This window comes from Argiope bruennichi, chromosome 7 (assembly GCF_947563725.1).
Source record: "Argiope bruennichi chromosome 7, qqArgBrue1.1, whole genome shotgun sequence".
In the NCBI taxonomy this organism is placed as follows: Eukaryota; Metazoa; Arthropoda; class Arachnida; order Araneae; family Araneidae; genus Argiope; species Argiope bruennichi.
The window spans coordinates 125,189,727-125,211,193 of NC_079157.1; the positions used below are offsets into that span (position 1 = coordinate 125,189,727).

Genomic DNA, 21,467 nt, shown 5'->3' on the forward strand with positions numbered 1-21,467 from the left:
TTTCCAAGCATTTCTCGTATTTTTCTCTAAAATTTCTCCTATTTTTCCTTAAATTTTCATAATTATTCCAGTTTTACACTGAAAGATTCAATATTTCTCTCGTTTAATTCCTTTATGTTTTGGAACATTTCTCCCTATTTTCACAAGCATTTCTCCTATTTTTCTCTAAAATATCTCCTATTTTTTCCTTAAATTGTCATATATTTTCTAGTTTTTATCTAAAACTTTCACTATTTTTCTCTCAAACTTCCTGCATGTTTCTGAACATTTCTCCCTATTTTTCCAAGCATTTCTCGTATTTTTCCCAAAATCTCTCCTATTTTTCCTTAAATTTTCATAATCTTTCCAGTTTTACACTAAAATATTCAATATTTCTCTCGTTTAATTCCTCTATGTTTTGGAACATTTCTCCCTATTTTCCCAAGCATTTCTCCTATTTTTCTCTAAAATATATCCTATTTTTTATTTAAATTGTCATAATTTTTCTAGTTTTAATCTAAAACTTTCACTATTTCTCTCTAAAAGTTCATGTATGTTTTTGAACATTTCTAGCTATTTTCCAAAGCAGTTCTCTTATTTTTCTTTAAAATGTCTGCTTTTTTCCTTAAATTTTCATAAATTTTTCTTTTTTACACTAAAGTGTTCACAATTTTTCTCTAAAACTTCCTGCATGTTTCTGAACATTTCTGCCTATTTTTCCAAGCATTTCTCGTATTTCTCTCTAAAATCTCTCCTATTTTTTCCTTAAATTTTCATAATTTTTCCAGTTTTACACTAAAAGATTCAATATTTCTCTCGTTTAATTCCTCTATGTTTTGCAAAATTTCTCCCTATTTTCCCAAGCATTTCTCCTATTTTTCTCTAAAATATCTCATATTTTTTCCTTAAATTGTCATATATTTTCTAGTTTTTATCTAAAACTTTCACTATTTTTCTCTCAAACTTCCTGCATGTTTCTGAACATCTCTCCCTATTTTTCCAAGCATTTCTCGTATTTTTCCTAAAATCTCTCCTATTTTTCCTTAAATTTTCATAATTTTTCCAGTTTTACACTAAAATATTCAATATTTCTCTCGTTTAATTCCTCTATGTTTTGGAACATTTCTCCCTATTTTCCAAGCATTTCTCCTATTTCTCTCTAAAATATATCCTATTTTTTCCTTAAATTGTCATAATTTTTCTAGTTTTAATCTAAAACTTTCACTATTTCTCTCTCAAAGTTTCTGTATGTTTCTGAACATTTCTCCCTATTTTCCAAAGCAGTTCTCTTATTTTTCTTTAAAATGTCTGCTTTTTTCCTTAAATTTTCATAAATTTTCCTTTTCTACACTAAAGTTTTCACTATTTTTCTCACAAACTTCCTGCTTGTTTCTGAACATTTCTCCCTATTTTTCCAAGCATTTCTCGTATTTGTCTCTAAAATCTCTCCTATTTTTTCCTTAAATTTTCATAATTTTTCCAGTTTTACACTAAAATATATGCTGCTGTTAAATACATGCTTAATACATGCTCTTGAATTTATTACAAATAAATAAAAAAATGAAGTACAAAACAAATAAATCATTAAAAAAGTAATCTTTTGAATTTTAAGATGATTAAAAAAAGTCCTTTTTATACTATAATAATTGTGAAAGTTGTGATAAAAAACTCTTGATAAAATTAAATCAAAGAGTTAAAAAAATGGCAACATATTAAAAAAAAACATGGTATAATTATTTCATTTTAATTAAATTAACAAAAAAATCTCACTTTTAACTCACCCATTCATTTACTTTCACGCGGATTAAATTACTGAATATTAAACGTATAATTAAAAATGTCAGTAGAAACCAGTTTAACATTAACAAAACCGCTCGATGTATACGAGATTGAGCAGTGAAATAAGATTAATATTTCGATACAAAAAATAGAACCTATAAAAACTGCGCTTATATTAACTTTGAAAAAATTATTAAAAACCAGAAAAAATTTAAAAACAATGAAACTTATATCTCTACAATGCTTCATTTTTGACGAGTTCGTCAAGGAGTGTGAAATTCCATAAGGTTTAAAGAATGAAACAAATATCCAATTTTCATATATAGATTATTACGTTATGAAAATAAGGATTTAATATAATGAGTGCTAATTTTTCCCAAAAAATCCCATTGTAATATATTGGCTCTATATATCTCTCCGTTTTTAAATACACTTATTAATGAAAAATAAAAAAAATTATTTTATTAAAAATTAAAAAGTTTCGTTCGTTAAGTAAATTCTATACATAGGTTTAGTGCCTTTTTTTCAAAAATAAATTGCATATGCAATCTTTAAATGAAAGCACGCTAATAAAGAGAAACTTGTAAATTTTAATTTTATATTTTTTTATTTATTTTTTAGGTAAACTATTTTCTTATGCTAGTAAGCTTTAAGATTTCATTGATCAAATTATTAGTAATAATACGTATATTTATTCATTCCAGGTATATATTTTCATACGTTCAATTTTATTCCCTTTATTTAAAACTCATTTTGGATACCTATTTATTATCAAAATCTCAAAAGTAACGGCTCAGAACGCAAGCGAGATTTTAAAATGCATAAAAGGACGCGAGCAGGAAGACGTCAATCATATCTTCCACTGATAACGATTCACTTTTCCTTATCTCACAGCTTGAGATTGGGAGAAGAGAAAAACAGGAACCCGTAAAAATACGGGCAGTGGCAGTTTTAAGGGAGTTTTTGTTTCCGTCGATAGACGGGCCCGCCATTTTGAAGGGAGAAAAGATTCTGTCTTTTAACGGGTGTGCCACTTGGAGGGTTAAGTACAAAATACAGTTTATCTATAGGGGTTATTTTCTAATTTTTGGTCGTTAGTTCGCTCGTTAATATATTTTAAATAAAATATTAATTGCGAGCAGAAATAGCCGAGTTGAAAATATTTTCATACTTTTTTAAGTATATATAATATTTTTAATGTAAAGTAACAAATATTTTTTAAATCTCCTTACTATCTAGAGATTAATTTTAAATTTGTATATCAGATGTTTCAAACTTAAAAATTAGATTGTGTCAAATAACTTCTGTAAATTGCCAATAGTCAGTTTAAAAATGCATAGATGGGCAGTGCATTGGCAAGGCTTTTATTTGTATTCAAGTGAAAAGGTTTCTGATGTAAGTAACTAAGGAGTTTCGAAGAATCATACAAAATTTAATTCCACATCAAAGATTCATTAATGTACGCTTTCTAGACCAATTAATATGCATAATTTAATTTCACTTTATCACTTACAATGTGTAATTAAATTTTGTATGAATCCCCAGTAACTCATGAATAAACTGGATATCGGTAACTTTTAGAAGAAAAATAAATATTGTTACAAATCTGTAATTTTGCTACCCGGCACAGATAGTGTTATCCTGGGAAAAACCTTTGTAAGATCTGTCCTGTACTCAGAGCTTGGCGACAAACTTGGTGAGCATTTGGCAATGAATTTGGCGACTAAATGGATAATACCAGAAAGCTCTAGAAGTTTCACGATCCATCCAGTAATAACCGAGATACACCCAGGTACGCCCTGATTGGTCTGAAGATTCTAGCCCCGCCTCCCGGAACTATAAAAGACGAGCACTCTGAAGAAGTGGTGTGGATCGTCAGAAGTTGTGTGTTAGAGATGTCGGAGTCGCCGACAAGTAAAGAAACTGGAGGATTAGACAGCAAGCAAGCTGTTGAACTATAGCGGTTAGATGTGTTGCTATTGATTAGCGGTATTTGTTGTAGAAGAAAAATTTTGTAACAATATAATTTCATTTTATTGACACGACATTAATTAAGACAAAGAAATCTTTTCCGTACTTGAAAACGGACTTTTTAATTTAAAAAAAAAAATCCTATTTACTAATTGGTATAAAACTTCCAGTGCAACTTTCCTTTTGCTTCATACTTAATAGATTACTAACTTGTAATAAAATTTGATGGAAACCATTCAATAATTTGGATTTCTCTGACGTACATTTAAGTGACAAAAGTCATGGAACAGAAAAATGCAGGCACAGATAGCAGTAGTATAGCGTACAAGATACATAATTAGGTAGCACATTGACAGGGCTTTGCACTGTATTCAAATGAAAAGGTTTCCAGATGTGATTCTTCCCGCACGCCGGGACTTAGAACGCTTATTGATAGTTGAAACCAAACACATTCCATCGTCAGTGAATTCAACATCCATATTGTCAAGAGTGGACCGAGAATGCCTAATTTCAGGCATAATCTCCCTCCATGGTTAACGCTTGCACTTAATGACCAAAACCGACGACGTGTTGACAGTGTTAGACAAGCAAAACTGCGCTAAATAACCGCAAGAATCAACGTGTAACATACGACGAACAAGTCAGGACAGTACGGCGAAATTTTGCTTTAACCGACTCGAATGTGTTCATTAACAAACACGACATTGCTTGCAGCTCCTCTCCTGAGCTTGCGACCATATCGATTGGACATAGAAAGCAGGAAAACCGTGATTTGGTCAGACGAATCACCGTTTCAGTTAGCAAGATTCGAATGATGCAGACCCCATGAAACCATAACTGTTGGTGGCTCTGTTAATATGGGCTATTTTTATATGGAATGGACTGAATTCTCTGGTCCAACTGAACCGATCATTGACTGGAAATGGTCATGTTCAGCTACTTGGAGACATTCATGGACTTCATGTACCCAAAGATGGAATTTTTATGGATGACAATGCACTATGTCGCCGGGCCACAACTGTTCGCAGTTTGTTTGAAAACATTCTGGACAATTCCAGTGATTTTCCGACATGAAAATGTATTTGGCAGATTTATTGAAAGGTCAGTTCGTGAACAACACTTTCGCAATCATGGACGTCTATAGATGCAGCATGGCCCAATATTTCTGCTGGGGATTTCCAACGATTTGTTGAGTTCATGCCACATCGAGTTAATCCGGGCAAAAGGAGGCAAGATACTTTATTAGATGATATCCCATGACTTTTGTCACCTCAGTGTATAAATTATCTAAAAATTTTACTTTTATTTACAAGGTTATTCTGCATTTATCTTCGCCGAAAAATTTCCATGCAGCCTCTTCACTTAAATAGTGCAATACAGCATACCGATGTTACTATTCTTTAAAAGAAATAAAACAATCAATATCCATACATATTTCAAAAATGATGGAATCAATGTCTCACTCTTTCTAGAATGCTGATTATTGTTTTCGAGTCACATCACCACAACTATGATTCGTCGCTCTATCAGAAGATGCTGAAGGATATTGGATTTAAGATAGAGTGTATCGATGATAGTCGTAAAGAGAGTTTTTGCAAAAATGAGGTCGAAAATTCAAATTTTTACAACTTTGAGAGCCTGTAACTCGCGAATCACTCGGAATAGCGACGTGAAACTCGTATCGTTACGTGCATTTCGGCTAATAATATCCAACGATTCGAGCAAATGCAATGTAACTCCAATTTGTAAATTTCGAGACCCGATCTCGGACCCTATCGAGACCAGAGTTTCGATAAAAATGTCATTCGACTCTATTCATCGTTTAGACAGGTCGCACTCGTCTCTACGTTGCATAGAAGCCGGAATATAACAGGTTCCGGTCTGACCGGAAGTTGACGTCATCGACATCCCCGAACTCTATGGTATCGATTTGACCAATATTAAGCAAAATTCGTACTGCGTATGTGCACTGAATCCAAAATTTTGGAGGCTTAGAGGATCCCCCGGGGTATTTGTAAATGAAAACCCCATGTCTCTAACATATTTAGTTTACGAGATATAGCGAAAACCATCTATGCATGCACACTAGATTACTCCGGGGGGGGGGTCTTCTATAGCCCCGTAGGATTACTATGGTGAAAATCCATTGTCTCTATCATATATAGTTTACGAGATATAGCGAAAACCATCTGCGCATGCGCATTAGAGGATTCCATGGGGGATCTTATATAGCCCTGTGGGATTACTATAGTGAGAACCCATTGTCTCTAACATATATAGCTCACGAGATGTATCGAAAACCACCTGCGCATGCCCAGTAAATGACTCCATGGGGGGGGGGGGATTTTCTATAGCCAGTAGGATTACTACGGTGAAAACGCCATGTATCGAACAGCAGGTCACCCTTTTAAACACGCATCTGCTTTCAAAGAAGCATGCACAATAATAATGCAATACTGGTAAAAGCAGGTGGAGATGAAAATTGCCATTTATACTTTATTCATTGCCTACGCGATTTTGAGCTTCAATTATTCGTTGCCTTCAATTATTCAAAACCCCGTAACGAAAACATCATGTTCTCACATGGGAGAAAAAAAAAAAAAAAAAAAAAAAAAACGTTGAAGTGCTACTAAGGATACATGAGCTGTCTGTTTTTGAAGCAGACATCATACCCTTCCATATCTGCCTCCAGAAATATGGCCAAATATATAGTTCATTTTTTTTTTTTTCACCATGAAACAATATGTATGCTTTTATTTTCTCATTAGGGCATTTGTTGATATGGGCTCTATTACACATGAGTTGGAATGTTATGTTTTCATGGAATAACAAATCTCTTTCTCATAGGTGAACAATTTACCATTGGTACATAAGCAGTGGAAAGTGCTCAGTTGCATACCTGGAGGATCATTTTTTTTTTTTTTTTTTTTTTTTTTTTCAAATGGTGTTTAATAAGTTTTATTGAATCTTGTGATAACTGCAGTCTTCCTTCCTGGAGTGATATGTACTAACATTGATTTCTCTATCCCGATTTTAGATATGAAATTGAGAGGGTAAGAGTGAAAACTGGTAATTCTGTAGATTAATTCTGTCATGCAGGTGATGCTTATTAATAGAATCTCTCATCCGATTTCTTACTTTTGGAAACTAAATATTTTGATACAAAAAAGTCTGAAACAAGGCAGTATTGATACTTTTCTACTTCATGTTTCAACTTACATAATCTACAAAGTAAATTCTATATTCTTCTCCAGTAATAAACACAAAAAAAGCCATTTTTAATTTTCATTTCAAATTTATAAAATTCTGGGTATAAATTTGCAAAAAGCTAAAAATTCTGATACTATTTTTTATTTCGTCTGTCTGAATAGCAATGGAAGAAAAAGTAAATTTTGATTGTGAATATGACAGAACGAAAGTTGAATAAATTGAAAATAACCAAATTTGGTAGCTATTTTAACCAGAAGAAAATTAACAAAAACTCTAAGCCAAATGTATTCATTTGTCTGCTAAATTGCCTCTACCTAGAACTTATTCTATCTATTATTTATTTTAAATTTTGTCCTTTTTAGAGGAGAAATCAAAGTATTACAGAATATTCAAAAATTTCTTAAGAGTTCTTAATTTTCATGAGGTGTCAAGTTTTCATAATCTTTGCAAAGAATCAGTTTATTTTCTGCAATGCAGTTATAAAATACAAAATTCTCAAACTCTGATTATATTTATTTTTTTATAGATGAACAATATTAAAATATAATACACAAATGACACAATTTTGATAATAACATATGCAACAGTGTTATTTACATAAATGCTTTGTAATTATAGATAACTATTTTATACTGGTTGATCTTTGGCATTTTCCTTCATAAGCTCTTTTTCAAAATACTTAATGGTTTTCTTTAGGCCTAGAGTTAAAGGAACCTGAAAGCAAACAAGTATTTAAAAAATTAGAATTGTTAAACTAAACTAATAGAATCAGAAATACATATGAAATGAATTACTTTCGGACTCCATCCCAAATATAACTTTGCTCTTCTTATATCAGGTCTCCTGCGTTGAGGATCATCTTGTACTCCACTTTGCTTCACAATTGGACTGACACCACCTAAAAAATTAAAAATTCATAGAAAAAAAATTGCTGACAAAGTTCATCCAACTAAAAGTGGGGTTGACACTTTAGTGCAATATTTTAAATGATAGAACTGAGGCCTAAACTTATAAGGGAAAAAAAAAAAATTAAGCAAATGAAAGTAAAAGTTGTTAATCATATAAATGCACAATAATCTAATATTTATTAGTGGAAAATTATAGCAGAATCAGCAAAAGTTATCAAATGGAAAATGCAAATGACATGCACAACATTTAACCAAATCTTTTTGATTGTGCTTGATACCTGTGAGGCATAACATTTAACCAATTAGTCAGAAACATAAGTAGGCAGACAGAATACATTTTCAGTAGGTGTAAAATCAAAATTAAAAATTTAACAAGGGTACTCTTCAAAAAAGAAAAAAAATCTTATACATGGAGTATACAAAAATAAAGTATTGTAATTGTTCAAAATTTCCTTCTTAGGTTTTCATTGCAGTAGTATTATTTATTTATTTTGAGCCTGAAATTTTATAAATGAATTTTGACTGTATTTAGGATTCCGATTTCAAATACAATGGCCATTTTCTCTATCAGTTCTACTTTTTGAGATTGGAGTACATAAATTAAAATACTGTCACGTAGATACTCTAGTGTTGAACTCAATGACGCACACAAGTAGAGCTAAACCAATTTATTAACTCAACTCAGAACTGAGAATACAGTGACTGACAAATCTTCTGCTTTTATACAAGCAAGGAAAGTTCCAGAATATTTTTCGGGAGACAGTAAGAAAAGTCCAGAACGCTTGTCTGGTAAACTAAAGAAATGTCCAGTATCTTCTGGAACATGAAATAAAGGAAAACAAAAAATCAAGTAATTAAATATTTACACATACTATGAATCCCATTGTCTCTAGCGGGATTCAAACTCAAGGTCCCTTGATTATGAGACCAATGCCATGACCATTCGGCCATGCAGATAAAACTGTCTTTCTTCAATGCGGCAATACATCGAAAAAATTTTAAGAACAAATTACTCTCCAAACACATGATTCACAAGAATGGAAAAGAGTGAGAGAAAAAAAAAATTTAGCACCAGTTTTTACACAGAAATATGCATGATGGGTGAAAGAAAATACAATATCATAACATTAGTCAGTAGAGAGATTAAATTTGATGAAAACAGACGGATAGTTTGTTTGCACTTAAAAAGAACTTTTCCTCAAAGAGTAAAGCAGCTACAAGAAATATCTGTCCTACTTGTGCCTATAGGATTAAAGAATACCACTGGAGTGGAAGAGAGCGACCTACAAGATAGAACAAGAAATGTCATTCATGATTCTATGCAGAAAAAAAGGTGAGATCTTTTTTTTTTTTTTTTAATGTGCAGTAGGCACATAAAGGGCTACTGAAACAATGCATGAAAGTTCAATATCAGGATAGCCCTTAATATAGGTATAAAGAACAAAAAGTGCCTGGAATAAGTATATAAAAACTTAAAGCTGGAATTTTTTAATGGTCCTTATAACTGACAACTCAAAAACTATCTCCATTCTCAGGATCCCATGAATTAGAACGAAAAGTCTCACACAATTTTATTGTTAAAAACTTTCTAAGCAATCATAAGGCTGAAAACTAAATTGTTTTATTAACAGTATATTGAAGAGCTTCAGATGCACTGGCGCTAGTATAAATATAAAAGTTCATTACTCACGCTATCTTTTATAACATTTCGCTGAAAATCTTGATCATACTAATGAAAAGCAAGGGGAACAATTTCATCAGAGCATAAAGAAAATGGAGGCTCAATATCAATACAGATGGAATATTCATATGATGACAATTTATTGTTGGAATCTGCAAAGAGACTGCATAAACAAAGTTCATCCAAGAATGTTAAATAAAAGAAGCGTTCAGATTGGATTAAAATAACTTTTCCTTTTGGTTTTATTTGATTCTTCATTTTTCTAACTTTTTATTAAGCGACTGAACATTTATCAGAATGCCGCTGTTCTTTTCAATCAATTAAAATATTTCACAATTTTTTTAATATAAGCTAATATCCTAAGATTAACGTAATGAGTGAATGTAAATAGTGTTTTTTCTATCATGCATTACAAACAACAACTGATTGGCAAAAATAACTATCATATTTGTTTCCAGCACGTAAAATACACATAAAATCAATCAAAAAATCTCAGGCAACAAATTATTTGTTGGTCCATTTATTTTTCACATTTTAGATTTGATTAAATTAGGAAGGAGGAGCAACTTTCGTAAGAAAATAAATAATTGATGGCATTATTACTGCAATGCAGTTTTTTTTTATTGATATTTTGAAATTAAGCATAAATTAAAGCAATATAAAATTTAAAATTCCACAGATCATCTACACATTGATTACTACATCTATCTCATCAAGCCCTTTAGAGGGATTCTCAAGAACTATTTTATACGGAACATTACTTTACTTTAGATAACTTCTTTTATCACTTACATAGTTATAAGAAATTAGTAAAATAATTTTTCAAAATAATTAATTTACATATATTTTTTAAATCTTGGAATATTAAAAAAAAATAATAAAAAAAAATGCTCTCTTATATTCAGTAAACAATTATGGATCTAATTCTTTTTCAAAAAGTGCAAATGATGAAATAACAATTTAAAAAATTACGGAGGGAATACAAACCAATAATCTCTTTAATAACAGAAGCAAATTCTTCAATTGTATATTCATCAGGATTTCCTAAATTTATTGGTGAACTGTAATTGCTGTTCATCAACAATATCAATCCATCAACTAAGTCACTAACATACTGAAATGATCTGGTTTGTTTACCAGAACCATAAATCTGAAAATGGAAATAATGTAAACAAATACCAAAACTGCATTTCAAAAAAAAGAAAGAAAGAAAAAGAAAACATATTATAAAATAAATCAGTCATAAAAAAAATCTACTTACTGTTATTGAATTATTCTGAAGTGCCTGTTGAATAAAATTACTAACAACACGTCCATCATTTATATGCATTCTTGGTCCATAGGTATTGAAAATACGTGCCACTCGAACTTGAACTTTTTCCTTTGAATCAAGAACAGAAAAAAAATACATGAATTAAGAATAACATTTCAATAGTGAAAATAATGCAGTTACAATTAAAATTTCTCATGTTCAACCATCAACTCTCCCATAAAAATGATTTAACCTTTTGTTTGATGGTTGAAATTAAATACTTAGAAAGTATATGCACAAAACCGACCAATGCAAAGATATTTATAATTTACTGGAAATCTTTTCCTGTACTATATATATTTACTGTCTATATATATAATATCTGCACAGTAAAATAATCAATGGCAAATTTTGGAAATATAAGATTTCAGACATGAAAATGTCCAAAGGCTTTTCGTCCAAGTCAAAGGCATAAATTCATAATTGGCTTAGTAATTGATATAAACAGAATAGATTTTAATATCTTCAAAGTCTTCAGATTTCAGAGACCCTCACCTATAGTATTTGAAAGAAAAATTACCACTGATAGTGAAATATTAATATCATTTGCAATATGGTTATTTTTTTATTTATTTTTTTTAGTCACAAGATATTTATAACGGAGCACTACCTTAATTCACTAGAAATCATAATAATTAATTAATATTAACATGGATTATGATCTGCAGATGCCTATAAGTGACTGAACATGCGAAACATTTATCCATGAATTTTAATACTCACAATGTTTTGGAACACATATTGAAGTTATCTGAAAATAAATCAAAGCTAAAGCACTATTAAACTGATAAATGTTGCTTAAATAGTCTTTAACTGTGTTATCATTATAAGTCAAGTAAAATTTTGTGGTCATCACAAACTATAACTTCTGATAAATTAATCCTATTCTCAAGATAGCAAAGAGATGACACTCCTACTAGGATTTCTAAAAAGAAAGTTCTGCATCACAATATTTGCAAATTTTGTTCACAGGACCAAAAAAGTGTTTCATTAGAAGAAAAAATTTTTGTAAAAATTTTCCCATAGAAATAAGTTATTGACAGCTAGTCTTGCTTTCTTTCAATGGCTCTTTTCAATCATCGCAGTTTGTGAAAGTATGTAGGTTGTAGATTTTATCAAGTACTTCGTCGCTATAGCTTTATCTTATAAGTTGGCTGATTATAGAATTAGAGATGATAAATTCTTCTGAGATGAGATACTCTTTTAGAGTTTCAAAGAAATGTAAGCCACTGCCAAATTTTGAAGAGCAAAAAGCCTCTTAGTCATTCATCAAGAGTTCTTTTCCTTAGGATGATTTTAGATATTAAATTACTGTCATACAACAATAAAGATATTTAAATGCTGACCAAATTATTCAACCTCTAAAAAAAAAAAAAAAAAAAAAAAACTATAAAATCTGAAGAATAAAAGTTTATGAATACTTTCTTTTAAATTTTAAATATTTTTTGTAAAAATTTTTTTAAAAATAAAAGCTGACATTTGGTAAAACTGCTCTAATGAATTATAATTTTTAAAAGAATGGAAACATTTAAACAGTTGATCACAAAAAAAAAAAAAAAAAAAAAAATTGCTATTATTGAAAATTTTGGGCTTTAAATTAGAATTTCATCACAATGGATTTTACGCAATCAACTAAGATAATTATACAGCATAAAAAATTTCAATTCAATATTTAACAATAAATCCTTTTCATAGGTTGTTCACAGGATTGCCCCAAAACAAGATACAATGATGATGGAATAAGTAACATGCTAAGGAGACTTAATAGTAATAAGAATAATTATGTCTAAATATTACACACATGTTTGTTTTTAGAGCAGCTTCTCCCAAGCATTTTTCTTTTGTGCACCAAATATATCTTTCTTCATTTTTTTTTTTTTTTTTTTTTGTCAATGGGATCTAATCTGTGCATTCTTCTTTAAAAGTCCATAAAGGATTAAACATAAAATTACTAAATATAATTAAAATAAATTCTTCATTACCTAAAACAATAAAAACAAAAAAGGTTTGAAGATGTTTTAAGCGCAACAAGTTTAGCTCATTTTGAATTTCGCACTGCCCTTTCAGAATAACCATTCCAATATTTCAATACACAGCAATGCTTATTATTGAAGAAAATTCATTATGCATTCTCTTAACATATGTCGAAAGAAGTAGATTCCTTCTACAAATTCTTCCTTTTCATCAATCCCCCCACCCCTTGATATAACCAGCAAATAAAGATTTATGAGCATGTTTTCAGTTTATTATATTTAATATCTATGGGAATAAAAGAACATATTTTCATTGTATTTCAAGAAAATTAAGACATTTAAGGTGCTTGAAAATGATTTTTCAAATTTAAACACTTTTCATAATCTTATAGAATTTGAATACCTTGAGAATTCTGCTGGTCCAGTAGAGAACAAGGAGCAGAATACATAAAATTTTTCATTTTAATTTTGAAATAAAATATTTTTTTGTAAAGATGGTTGTCTCAAATGTCATTCTCAAAAACTGGCACATTAAATTTCCTTTATTATAAAATTTATCATTTATAGTTATTATTAAATATTTATCATGCATAAATTATTTATTACATGATTTTTTCACACAAGATTTAAATTACTGTTTAAAATGCATGTACAGTAGAAAATTTTTTAGCATTTTATTACTGATATATATATATATTCCATTTTCGGTTCCAAAAAGTACCAAAACAGTAGTAGCAGCCATGCAGTCATACATAAATATACTTCTGGTATTAATCAGATACAAATAACAGATTTTTTAAAAGGAAATTTACTTGGTGTCTTCATGCTTCCTAACAAATCTTTTCATAAAACTATGGTTTTGGTCTTGAATTTAATTCAAAATAAATAAAGGGCAAAACTGTAATTTGAACAAGACATATTCAAATTGATAAAGCTAGAATATCAAAACTTGTGACATGAAATAGGCTCAGTGATAGGCATTTGTTTTCTAAATTATAAATATAATTGTTTTCTATAATAAATTATAGCATACTATTTACAACAACACAAAGTATATTTAAATTTTAACAAATTATAAAAGTTTTAGTATATAATTTTAAAATATAAATTAAAAATGCATAATATTTTCTTATAAATTATGTTGAAGACATTGCTTTTCAATCAAAAAATGTTTTTACAATAAAACATATATATATATATATTTCATTCCTATTTATGTGGTATAAAATTTTAATACCTGGAAATTCCTGGTATATATTCATTATGATATCTACAACCCCACTGCAATGCAGTAAAATAAGAAAAAGATATGATGGAGCAATATGGGCAAACATGAGAGTAAAATTCTAATATGTTATTAGGCAGAAAGAAATTTAAAAAAAAAAAAAAAAATCTTATTCAGCATTTGTCTTGATCTTAAGGAAAAAGTTAAAAAATTTAGTGAAATCCATATTATTATATTCACATTATTCTAATCATAATGAAATAATCAGTTTTATACAGAATATTTTTCAATGAAAAGGCTAAGTTGATTTAGATCTGAACAGAATTACCTGCTTAGCATAAGCATAACTTAATGCTTCTGCCACACGCTTTCCTTCATCATAACAAGAGCGAGGGCCAATTGGATTAACATGGCCCCAGTAATCTTCATTTTGTGGATGAACCATTGGATCTCCATACACTTCTGATGTGGAAGCAACAAGTATCCGTGCTCCTACTCGACGGGCCAAACCTAAGGGCATTTGTATTCTTTTCTTTATTAAAAAAAGATTTTAAATTTTAAATAAATGATAAAGTTTTCTTAAAAATTTACTATCCAACCAATAAAAACGGGAATAGCAAGAAAATTAACACATAATTCTGAATATATGTTCCTTTTAAGCATATTAAAAGCCCTTGATAAAATTTATAATAGATTATATTAAATCCTTTTATCACATTTATTTTAAAATGTTAGGAAATAGGAAATTCTAAAAAAAAAAAACTTTCATTTTCATTCTATATTTAAAAGATACTGAAGTAATCTATATTAAAACTGGTGAATTTATAAAATGTGATAAGCCACAATGTATTTATAAATATTGAAAAGCCAAAGAGAAATATTTCTATTTTATATCAACAGTTAACTTTATTCAACTAATTGATGAGGAAGGTTGATCAGGTATAAAACATGAAAAATTTGATAAATCTGCATGAATAATAATAGAAAGAAATTACAAAATATTAAAAATGTATTAATATAGGAATGAATGTTATTACTCTTTGAAACCAAATAATATAAAATACAACAAAAGAATGGAATAATACAGGTATGTGGAGTATCTATTTCCGACTACTCTTCTTTCAGTAGACCATAAAGATATTTTTAAAAAAAAAAGTGTTCTTGCAGTTAGTACATGTGAAATTGTATTAATTTTTATTTCCCTGCAACCTCACTTTCCACACATCCTTTATATGATACACTGAATGGCCTAGGAATCAGATTAGCTTATCTATTTGATCTACTACAGATTTTACAATAAAAAAACCATAGTAATATTATAAAATATCAGCGCATCCCATTTCAAATCAGATTAAAAATTACTTTTAGAAATCCAATCACAGCTTCATTCTTTCATTGCATTGCAGAACTTTGCAGAATTTTTAACAAACTATATTTGTTAATCTAATAAATTTTAAAATAAATTAAACTGACTTTCAATTTTTTTTTTTCCTCAACCCTAAAAATATTTGTATGTCTTTAGTATATAAATAAAAACAGAATTAAAAAAACAAAAACATTATGATAATGCAGTCGTGGTTTGGAAGACTAAATGTGCTTTTCTTATTCCCTCAAGGTGTTTCTTTCCCCTCCCCCTTTATAGAATTCAAGTGGAGATGATCACAACTGAAAGCTATTAAAATGAAGACAATGAACAAAAACTTTTCTTTTAATGAAATGTCATGCTATTTAATTTGGTAAGACTGATATGCCATGAAAACAAGCTGGTTCACAGGGTGTATAGTGAAAAATTGTTTCAAAAATTAAGTACTTTTAAGCACTATTTAAGCACCCTTAGCTATAAAAAAAAATTAAGCACCTTTGTACATATACACATATGTAAATTTGCATATTTTCTAAGCCTTGATTACTTTCTGTTTTATAATAAAGTACTGTTTTTATGGAAATTTCTTTTACAAATTTTAAATGTGTATTCTTTAAATTTTAATACTTATTTCTGTACTTACATAATATTTGCACGTCTTCTATTGTAAAACAAACTATGTCTGTTTGGTTTTGGCAAATACAAAAAAAGATTATAAAAAAAACCTGTCAATACCAAAATTTTGAGATACAATAAGAAGCAAGAAAATTTAAATAATTAAGATCTGTGATATTTTTCAATATATTTTTAAATAATAAACTACCACCTTATTTAGATGGATATATCATTTCTGAAAATGTCATCACAGATGTAGAAGCATACTTTAACTACAGTGTGCATTTCATTTTTATGTATGCAACCAACAAATAAGATTTGACATAACAGGAAAAAGAAGTGTAAATTTCCTCCTGCACTAATTCACTACATTTAGAAATTTTAATTGCAGCCTTATAAAGCTAAGAATTACGCATTAGAGAATGGTTGCCAACACAAGACTGCCAAAACTGCCATGAAATTGACAATAGTGCAATACCATATTCTAAATAATTTTTAAATATTTTTTTAATAAAAAGAAAACAATAGGAGCATTTAGAACTGCCAGATTATAAAAAAATGTCTTAGCACTTCTAATATCTGAAATTTAGTAAAGGCTTTTTTTTTTTTTAACTTTTAAGGTGTTTGACTACATTTAGGATAAATTTTTTGATAAACAAAATGTAGTTATATTTTGAACATCTGCATAAAAAAGATTGAAAAAGTATCTATGAAACCAAATTACATCAGTTAAGTAATAAAATTGGAAAAATGTTTTTTTTTTTTTTTTTTTTTTTTTGTTTAAAAAAAGCATTTAAGAACATCTAATTTAGAAATTTATCAAATGATTTGCTTAACATTTTACAGATGGCTTAAGAAATATATTATCTAGTTCCTGAACCAAAAAATTAGCCATACTTTTATCCATTCTTTATATATAAGAATTCAATTAATAAATAAATGAAATTTTCAATTTTTTTGAGAAGCAAAAACCAAAGGCATATTTTTATTCTTCAGGTGATAGAATGTCTACAGATTTTAATGAATAGATTACTTAATTTTTAGTTTCAGGAATTACAGAACATATTGAAAAATTATTAAACCAAATTTGAACAAAAATTATTCATTAGATTTTAATTTATGAGATTTTTTGTAAGAAAATTCTATCAAGGATAAGAATTTAAGAAAAAAGCATTACATCAAGAGGTATGTAAATGCAAGTATAAAAATCAGTGAAACTTCTCCAAAAATGAACAAAATTCTAATGGTTTTATAAAGAAACCTGTTCGAACATTAAGAACATTAAATTTTCTTAAAACTCATAATTTTGCAAAAAATCAAGTTTTCAATGTAGTTCGAACAACTTTGACATTTTCAAAATAAAAACTTGCTTTATATTTATATATAAAAAAATTTACTTTAGCTTAAAAAAAACTACAACAAAATGCCATTATATATTTGTGAAGAAATGAAAATAATTTAACAATTTCTTAGTTTCCATAAATAATGGAAATAAATTCATGAAGTTAAAAAATAGCCAGCTCTGCAGTTAATAGAAGCAAAATGAAAATAAAAAATGCAATAAAAACATTTTTTAAAAAGTATTATTTGGAGCCAGAGGGAGACAATAAATTGCATTGTTTTAAAATTTAAAAAACTCACCAAATAAAGAATTTTATTCAATGAGCTGCTTTAAAAGCTTTAAATTTTAAATTAATACAAAGAAACATTTTTTTTTCTTTTATTATTCCATTAACAATGGTAATATAACGAGACTCAATGATTCAAAGAAGCAATCATACTGTTTTGAATTTTATTACATTAAAAATAAATATTATGCCCAAAACTAATTTTTCAAAAAATACTAAAACTAAAGGAAAAAATGCATTCATTCACACAAAATTGATATAATTGAAAAGCAATTTTTTAACCTTTAAAACGGTGTAAAAATTATTTTCATGTTTGATTTTACGGTGACAACACTTTAAAGTACTGATTTTATTTTTTATATTAAACTTATTATTAAAATTCTGAAATACCTACTTTTAGTGGATCCCTAATACTCAAGAAGTAACTTTTCAAATTTTATGCTCCTAACTTCAATGGTTTATGCTGTACATTACTATATCAATCAGGTCAAACTTTTATATGTTAAGAGAGATTTTATTGGGAATAAATTCTATCAGAGTTATAAAAAGAAAAGAAAGAAAAAAATCATTATAAAATAATATAATCTAAAACCTAATGAATAAAAGTTTTGAAAAACTAGCAGTTCTTTTCCCTTGGTAAAAACTAAATTTGGCAAGATTGGTCCAAAAAATTATAATTTTTAAATGATGGCGACATTTAAAAATTACACCATGAAAGAAATCCCGATCATTAAAAACTTATGACTTAAAATTAAAATCCCATCATACTAGACCTTACTCGATCGATTAAAATCCGTTAAATAAATTTTTCAAGAGATTGCTCTAAAATAACATATTAATGAGAATGATGATCGAATTTGTAAATACTAAAAAGGTTTCACGGCAAGTGCTTTTGCAGCAGCTTCTAAGATGTTCGAAATACCTATTTGGAGCACCAAATCCATCTTGCTCTATATTCTTATTTTCCATTGATCGGACCAATTTGTATATTCTTCTTTAACAACACATAAAAGGTTAAACATACACTTATCAAATATAACTTAAATAAATTCTTGAACATCTGAAACATTAAAAATTTTTTAAGTGTTAAAATAATTTCTTTAACAAATATTTTTCAAATGTTAAGCTTTAAATAGTGTGGTACAGTATGTATTTTGTACTGTTTCTTCTGAAAAGCAATTCTACTATTTCAATTATTGGCAATGTACATTGTGGAAGACAGACGAAGAGGAAAATCTTAATATGTGTTTGAACCAATGGATCCCTTGTCTGAATTCTTCCCTTTTTTGTTTTTCTTTCTTGATATATCTAATAAACAAGCTTTTACAATTATGCTTTCAAACTACCGTATTCAGCATACGAGAAAACAAAAAGATGTCTTTGCATTTCTTAAATAAGCAATTTTTTAAGGATCTTTTTTCAAATGTAAGCATCACCCTGTTTCAAGATATTGACAAAAAATTGAAAGAAATGGGCTAAAATTTAATATGACATAAGCTCACCCCTCATAACTGGGGAATTTTAGTATGTTCGGTAGGAGAATCTCAAACCTCAAAACCTTTTTCAAAACTTCTAATATCTTCTTCTTTTTACCATTTTCTTTTTTTAAACTCTTCATAGTTTGAACTTTCAAATAATTAACAAGTAATTTAAGAACTGACTTTAAATGCACAGAAAATGAAATTTCACTCCAATAAATTTTGTTAATTAGTTAAAATACAAGTAAACTATATTATTTAAAAAAATACTAATAAGCATACCTAGTAGATTTATAGTTCCAATGGTATTTGTCTTGATTGTTTTCACTGGATTGAACATGTAATGAGGAGGAGAAGCTGGAGAGGCCAAATGGTAGATTTGATCGACTACAAAAATAAACTTTTGTCTCACAATTTTGGAAAGACAAATTAACAATATAAAATAAACAAGAATATATTATGAATATATTTAATAAATTTAATTAAAAAAATTATTAAAATTATTAAAAAGGCATTAATTAAAAATTACTTTAAAATTATTAAAAAGGCATTCTTTAGAGAATTTTAAAGCCAAAATTTTTATATTTTAATTATATTTTTTTAATTTTAAGATCCCTTATTTCTTAATCTTATTAAGTGAAAAATCAAAATTTAATTCAATTAATAATTAACTACTATTAAGTTTTAAAAAAACTATTCTGCATTTTGAATTTTTCCAAGAATTTTGAAATTCCTATTAAAAATATTTCTGCAAATCAAATAAAATTTCTATGCATCAAATATATGCTTTTGCATAAAAAATTATGTATATCTTATTTATAATAAGCTATAAGTCTTATAATGCATTTAGCAGCATTGTGCATCTTAGTAAGCATATCTGGTAACAGACAGTTAAGTTCAACATTAATAAAATAAGTGAATATCTGAGGTCTTATCATACTTACTTGGTTTTTAATAACAAAGTTACTACAGCCTATTACAATTAAAAAGTGATGATTTATATGGAAATCTACATCATGAGGAAGAATTCAAATTAAAAAAGGGCAAAAAGCTAGTTTGGTCATTCTTATCATAGTGGAAATTTTTGAAAAGATGGAAGTCATTTATAAAAAGCAATAAACATCTTCATTTTTATTCAACAACTTTTTCCAGACTCGGAACGAATTTTTACTTTAAGATACAGTTTACATCCAATTTTTATAATGAATATGGCCCTTAAACAGAAATCGTTCAGTATAAAAAAGAAACTCAGTGTAATAATGATACAGAAAGCAAAAAGAGAAAAAGCTATTAAAAAATGTATTAATTTTCACTAAGAATTTTGAAATTCGAGATTCAGTTATTAAAATCTTTGAATGTATTGAAAGAGACTCAATGCCATTTAAATTCTTAAATGGAATGAGAAGGTTAACAAAGTAGTAAGGAAATAGTCAAGATGACATAAGACAAAGAATACTTGTGACTGAACTACTCATTAAGGTTCAGATGACTGAGTATGTTAAAACTTGGGAATTTCCATTCTAGCTCAAGTTGCCTTGATCATTTCAAAAAGTAGCATGCAAGATAACCTAATGTCATATAAAGATGCTTGCATTTCAGATGTGCTATGTCTTTAATGCTAAAACACATTTTTGAAAGCCATTTTCAAAGAATACGAGTGCAACAACAAGATTAAAAGGGGTGGAAACTAATCTTTCCTTTTTGTTGTTGTTGGTCCCTCTTTTCATATGTTTTATCTAAAAAAACTCTTACTTTTAAAGACAATAAAAACTTAGGAAGATAAAATAAAGATTAAATCATGGTTATCATTTAAGCAAACATGATAACCATGTAAGAAGAAACTCTTTGTAATAAGAAAAAGTAACTTGCAACATTGCTTCAATGGCCTAAAATTATTTGAAAATAATTGTGATTTTAATGAATTATCATGGACATAGTGAGAGAAATCTTTTGGAGTAGATTCCTAAATTAAATAAATAGATGATCAGACAAAAAAATAAAAGTGCTTATTTTTATTGACAATTACCAATCCCATTCTAGTTCAACTGGATGAAAATTGACTAAGCTCATTTTCTTCCCAGATAATGCTATGATCAAATTATAATCATCAAGTAACTTAAATATGAAACCATTAAAATAACAGAACAACCCGTTCTTTGCATTTCAAAATTTATTTATGGAAAATTATTGAATCATTGATTTTATAGAAACATTTATGCCAAAATGTGAAAGAATGATGTCTCACCCACTATGATAAAAATACTGATTTGCTAAAGTTGGTTTTGTGAAAGAAATTTCTAAGCGAAACCAAGAAAAAACAGAAGATAAAGGGCAAATACATACCA

At 28.3% G+C, this 21,467-nt stretch overlaps 1 protein-coding gene across 3 annotated transcripts in view; it reads right to left on the reverse strand.

The window, feature by feature from the left end:
* Positions 1–7,445: 7,445 nt before the first annotated feature.
* LOC129976263 (UDP-glucuronic acid decarboxylase 1-like) overlaps positions 7,446–21,467 on the reverse strand; it is a 30,442-nt gene continuing 16,420 nt past the window's right edge. For 2 of the 3 annotated variants that reach the window (XM_056089744.1, XM_056089743.1), the window contains 6 exons: positions 19,405–19,509; positions 14,367–14,548; positions 10,790–10,909; positions 10,516–10,678; positions 7,734–7,837; positions 7,446–7,653 (listed from right to left, as the gene is read on the reverse strand). In XM_056089744.1, the coding sequence (XP_055945719.1) occupies positions 7,567–7,653; positions 7,734–7,837; positions 10,516–10,678; positions 10,790–10,909; positions 14,367–14,548; positions 19,405–19,509 (761 nt within the window). In that variant the 3' untranslated portion in view covers positions 7,446–7,566. Of the gene's footprint in view, positions 7,654–7,733; positions 7,838–9,537; positions 9,681–10,515; positions 10,679–10,789; positions 10,910–14,366; positions 14,549–19,404; positions 19,510–21,467 lie in introns of all 3 variants that reach the window. The other variant, XR_008785111.1, reaches the window with a different exon arrangement.